This window comes from Benincasa hispida, chromosome 9, assembly GCF_027475165.1.
Source record: "Benincasa hispida cultivar pf3 chromosome 9, pf3_genome.v1.1, whole genome shotgun sequence".
NCBI lineage: Eukaryota > Viridiplantae > Streptophyta > Magnoliopsida > Cucurbitales > Cucurbitaceae > Benincasa > Benincasa hispida.
This window is the reverse complement of record NC_143486.1, coordinates 61,882,618-61,887,093: the sequence shown is the minus strand read 5'-3', so window position 1 is coordinate 61,887,093 and position 4,476 is coordinate 61,882,618. Positions and strand designations below refer to the sequence as shown.

Genomic DNA, 4,476 nt, shown 5'->3' with positions numbered 1-4,476 from the left:
CTACCAATTGGACACTGTCAACCAGCTGATAAATAATGCACCCTCTACATCAGGATCTTCAGGTGCTCACTTGACAACTTGGTCCAATCAGTCTTCTTCATACTCTGCCTTTGCAACCGGCACAACTGTCTCCAAGTCACTTCTCCACAGGCGATTAGGCCATCCATCCCCTAAAATCTTGTCTAAACTAATTAGTGGATGTAATCTGAAAATCGTTATTAATGAAAATTTTTTTTGTGAAGCCTGTCAATTTGGGAAGTCACACAATTTGTCATTCTCCAATTCTCTATCTCGTGCTTAGAAACTGTTTGACTTGGTCCATATTGATCTCTGGGGATCGACCCCAATATTATCAGCAGATAGATATAGATATTATGTAATATTTGTGGATGACTTCAGTAGATTCAGTTGACTCTACCCTCTAAAACAAAAGAGTGATACTACAGTTCCTTTCCAGAACTTTCAAGCTCTTGTTCATACTCAATTCAATAAAACCCTTAAAACTTTACAAATGGATGGAGGAGGTGAATATAAACCTGTTGCTCACATGTGCAATCAACTAGGAATTCAAATACGAATGTATTGTCCCTATACATCAGCTCAAAATGGTCGTGCCGAGCGTAAACACCGGCACATTGTTGAGACAGGCTTAACTCTCCTTGCTCAAGCTAGGATGCCCCTGCATCTATGGTGGTATGCTTTTCAAACTGTTGTCTTACTTATTAATGCCTTTCTTTCTTCTGTTCTTCAGGACATCAGCCTAATGGAAGCACTACTTGGTAGCCAATTGGACCTATCATCTGTCAGAGTTTTTGGTTGTGCCTGCTACCCTCATCTCCGACCCTATCAGTCTCACAAATTTGACTTCCACAGCAAAAAATGTGTGTACCTTGTTCCCTCACCAATGCACAAAGGCTACCGTTGTCTCACTGATGATGGGAAAGTTATCATCTCCCGTCATGTGATATTCAATGAAGAAGACTTTCCCTTTCAAACTGTCTTTGCAAATCTCCAGTCCTCAAGCCCTCCACCCCAGCTCCCCCAATCACTACTTGGTTTCCCCAACCATCTATAAATTTGCCCTCATCTTGTCATTCACCTGTCATCAACTCTTCTTGTCCATCTCAGACCCCACATAACTTCCTTGATCCCTTGTTGACTCCAACCAATCCACATTTCAGTCCTTGCTTACCTCCTGCAAGCTCTCCCCCAATATTATCACCTCAGGCCTTACATTATTCTCCTAGTCCTCCTACAGACTCACCTTCAACAAAACCTTCCCTACCGCCCCATTACAACACTTACCACCTCCTACCCAGCCCTTAATAGGCAATCACCCTATGATCACTAGAGGGAAGACCGGTGTCTTCAAGCCAAAGGCCTGGATTGCTGAGCTTGTCACTGACCTTACTCAAACTAAACCATACACTGTCTCTCAAGCCCTGTCAGTTCCACAATGGAGAGCAGCGATGGTTGAAGAACTTGCAGCCCTGCAGCGCACAAACACTTGGACATTAGTCCCACATACCTCTGCTACCACTATTGTTGGATGCAAATGGGTTTACTGTTTAAAACGTGATGCACAAGGGTCTATTCAGCGGTACAAACCACGCCTTGTTGCCAAAGGTTCTCACCAGAACCCTGGATTTGATTACTTCGACACTTTCAGCTCTGTTGTCAAGGCCTCTACTATCAGAATTATCCTCACACTGGTAGTATCAAATCGTTGACCACTTCGTCAAATAGACTTTAACAATGCCTTCCTCAATGGCACACTCAAGGAGATTGTCTACATGTCTCAACCTTCTGGTTTTGAAAGTACAACTCACCCTCACTATGTTTGCAAGCTCAATCGAGTTATCTACGGCCTTAAACAAGCTTCTCGAGCTTGAAATGATGAACTCAAAGGTTTCCTCTGTCGAATCGGCTTCAAAGTAAGTTCCCTTGACACCTCTCTATACTATATGCGCACCTCATCCACAATTACTATGCTCCTTGTCTATGTGGATGACTTGATTCTTACAGGCAGTGATCTGGCTCACATTGATTATCTTGTATCAACCTTCAATAAACAATTCTCCCTTAAAGACCTCGACATACTTAGTAAATTCCTTGGTATTCAAATACATTATACACTATCTAGTCTTCACCTCCATCAAGCTCAGTACATCACTGATTTGTTAGCCAAGTTAAACCTTCAACACGTAAAGCCTTGTCCAACCCCTGCTGCCCCTGGCACTCTATTGTCACTCAATATAGGCAAACCCCTTCTTGACCCTTTTCTCTATGGAAGCACAGTTGGTGCTCTTCAGTACCTTACGAATACCCGACCAGACATAGCCTTCATTGTCAACAAGTTAAGCGAATTTCTCCAAGCCCCTACTGATGTGCATTGGTCAGCTATCAAAAGAGTTCTTCGCTACCTAGCTAGAACAACTCAGCTTGGTCTAACCATCAATTCTGATTCACACCTTACCATCTCAGCTTATTCTGATGCTGATTGGGCTTTAAGCCTTGATGATCGGAAGTCCACTGCAGCCTACTGCATTTTACCTTGATTCCACCCTCATCTCTTGGTCCTCTAAGAAACAAGAAAATGTGGCACGCTCAAGCATCGAATCTGAGTACAGAGCCCTTGCTCATGCTGCCACTAAGATTATATGGGTGCGCAACCTTTTCATTGAAATTGGTTTCTCCCCAACCGGCATTCCTGTTCTTTGGTGCGATAATATGTGAGCAGGTGCATTGGCCGCCAATCCTGTCTTCCATGCTCGGACTAAGCACATCGAAATTAATGTGCATTTCATTCGAGATCTTGTCCTAAGTGACCAACTCTGTGTGTGGTATGTTCCTTCCACAGAGCAGCTTGCTGATTGCCTCACCAAAGCACTTCCAATTCAAACCTTTTCATATCTTCGAAGCAAGCTCGGCCTAACATAGTTAACCTCTTACTTGAGGGGGGATGACAAAGATGACACATTGGCTTCAACAGTAGCTGAAGCCAGCCAACATGGATCTGCCGCTGCAGCCACCGTGGCGTCTCTCTCTCCCCAACCAATTCTGGTACAACGGTCGCCTACTCCTTCACCTACACACCAAAAGGACAAAAATTGTTGATAACAGATTCCTCCCATTTGTCGTTTTATATATTCATTTGATGTATAAATACCATTTATTCATTATGTACAATAAATTTCTGAAAAAGAAGAAGAAAACAATTAATATATTGAAAAGAAAAGGAAGAAGAAAATTACCTTCCTCGGTTATATCAGTGCCTTCCTCTGCTTCTTCTTTCCTCTTTCAGCTTTCTGATTGAAACAATATGAGTTATGTGGGGATAGTAGAAATAATAATGAGGGAACAATATAGATAAAGACGTGGTTTGAGGAGCTAACAACGAATGCGATAATGAAGATAGTGGTGGGAAAGAGATTTGGCTCGAATTTTGATGGCAGTGGCCGGGAACAATATGGAGAGGCGTTGAAAAATGTTATTTATCTGTTAGGGGAATTTATTCCTTCGAATTCGTTTCCACTTATAAGTTGGTTGGATTTGGAAGGGTATAAGAAGGCCATGAAGAAGACGGTGAAGGTGTTGGATTGGGTGCTTGATAAATGGATCGAAGAGTATCAAGAAATAAAGAAGAAAAAGAATGACAACGAAAGAAAGGAGGAAGATTTCATAGATGTCGTGCTTTCTACTGTCGAACATCATGAATAGTTCTCTGGTTTCAATGTCGATACAGTCACTAAAGCTACTTGTTTGGTAACTATATTTCATTCTTATTATTTTCCTCTTGTTACATGAATAAGCTACTTAGGCTACACAACATGATTATTGTTTCGTTTTTAATTTTTTAAAATTAAACTTATAAATACTATTCATATATAATTGCAATCCAAAGAGGAAAAATATAGTTTCTAAAAATTTTCTTTTGTTTTAAGAACTTGACGACTAAGAAGAAAAATAAAAATTAAGATTAATGAAATTTGGAGAAAAGAAGTACCAATCTTAAAAACGAAAACTCAAATCTAATATTTTTACTGTGTCTACGAATACATTTTTTTAGTTAATGTATATATGAGGTAACAGGCATTCATCCACAGGAAAATATGGTTTTCTCACTATAACAAATTAGGGATATGATAGATTTAGAGAGCTAGCACAAAAACGAAAACTCAAATCTAATATTTTTAGGTTGGATGAAGAATACAACGTTGTTGTAGCCACAATCCAGAGCAAAACAGATGTGTCGTGGCTTGATATGCAATCAGAATTGCTTCTATTTGAGAAACGCCTAGATCATCAGGCTGTACAAAAAACTTCAGTTGGCTTTCAATCATAATGCCACTGTTAATATGGCTAACACCTGAGAATCTGTTACTAACAACAATCAAATGCCTCAGAATAAGGTAATGACAGTTCTAGTGGAAGTCAGTGAGGTGGTAGCAACAATAGAGGAGGAGGAATAGGCAA

General features: G+C 40.5%; 1 protein-coding gene across 1 annotated transcript; it reads left to right on the top strand.

Annotated features, from left to right (window-relative positions):
- The first annotated feature begins 3,408 nt into the window (after positions 1-3,408).
- LOC150033985 (flavonoid-6-hydroxylase-like) lies at positions 3,409-3,720 on the top strand. The gene has a single exon (XM_090317169.1). The coding sequence runs from the start codon at positions 3,409-3,411 to the stop codon at positions 3,718-3,720; it is 312 nt and encodes a 103-aa protein (XP_090173295.1).
- The last annotated feature ends 756 nt before the right edge of the window (positions 3,721-4,476 follow it).

Excerpts from the sequence above, each read along its gene's own strand:
- LOC150033985 (XM_090317169.1), top strand. The coding sequence starts at position 3,409 with ATGAAGATAGTGGTGGGAAAGAGATTTGGCTCGAATTTTGATGGCAGT.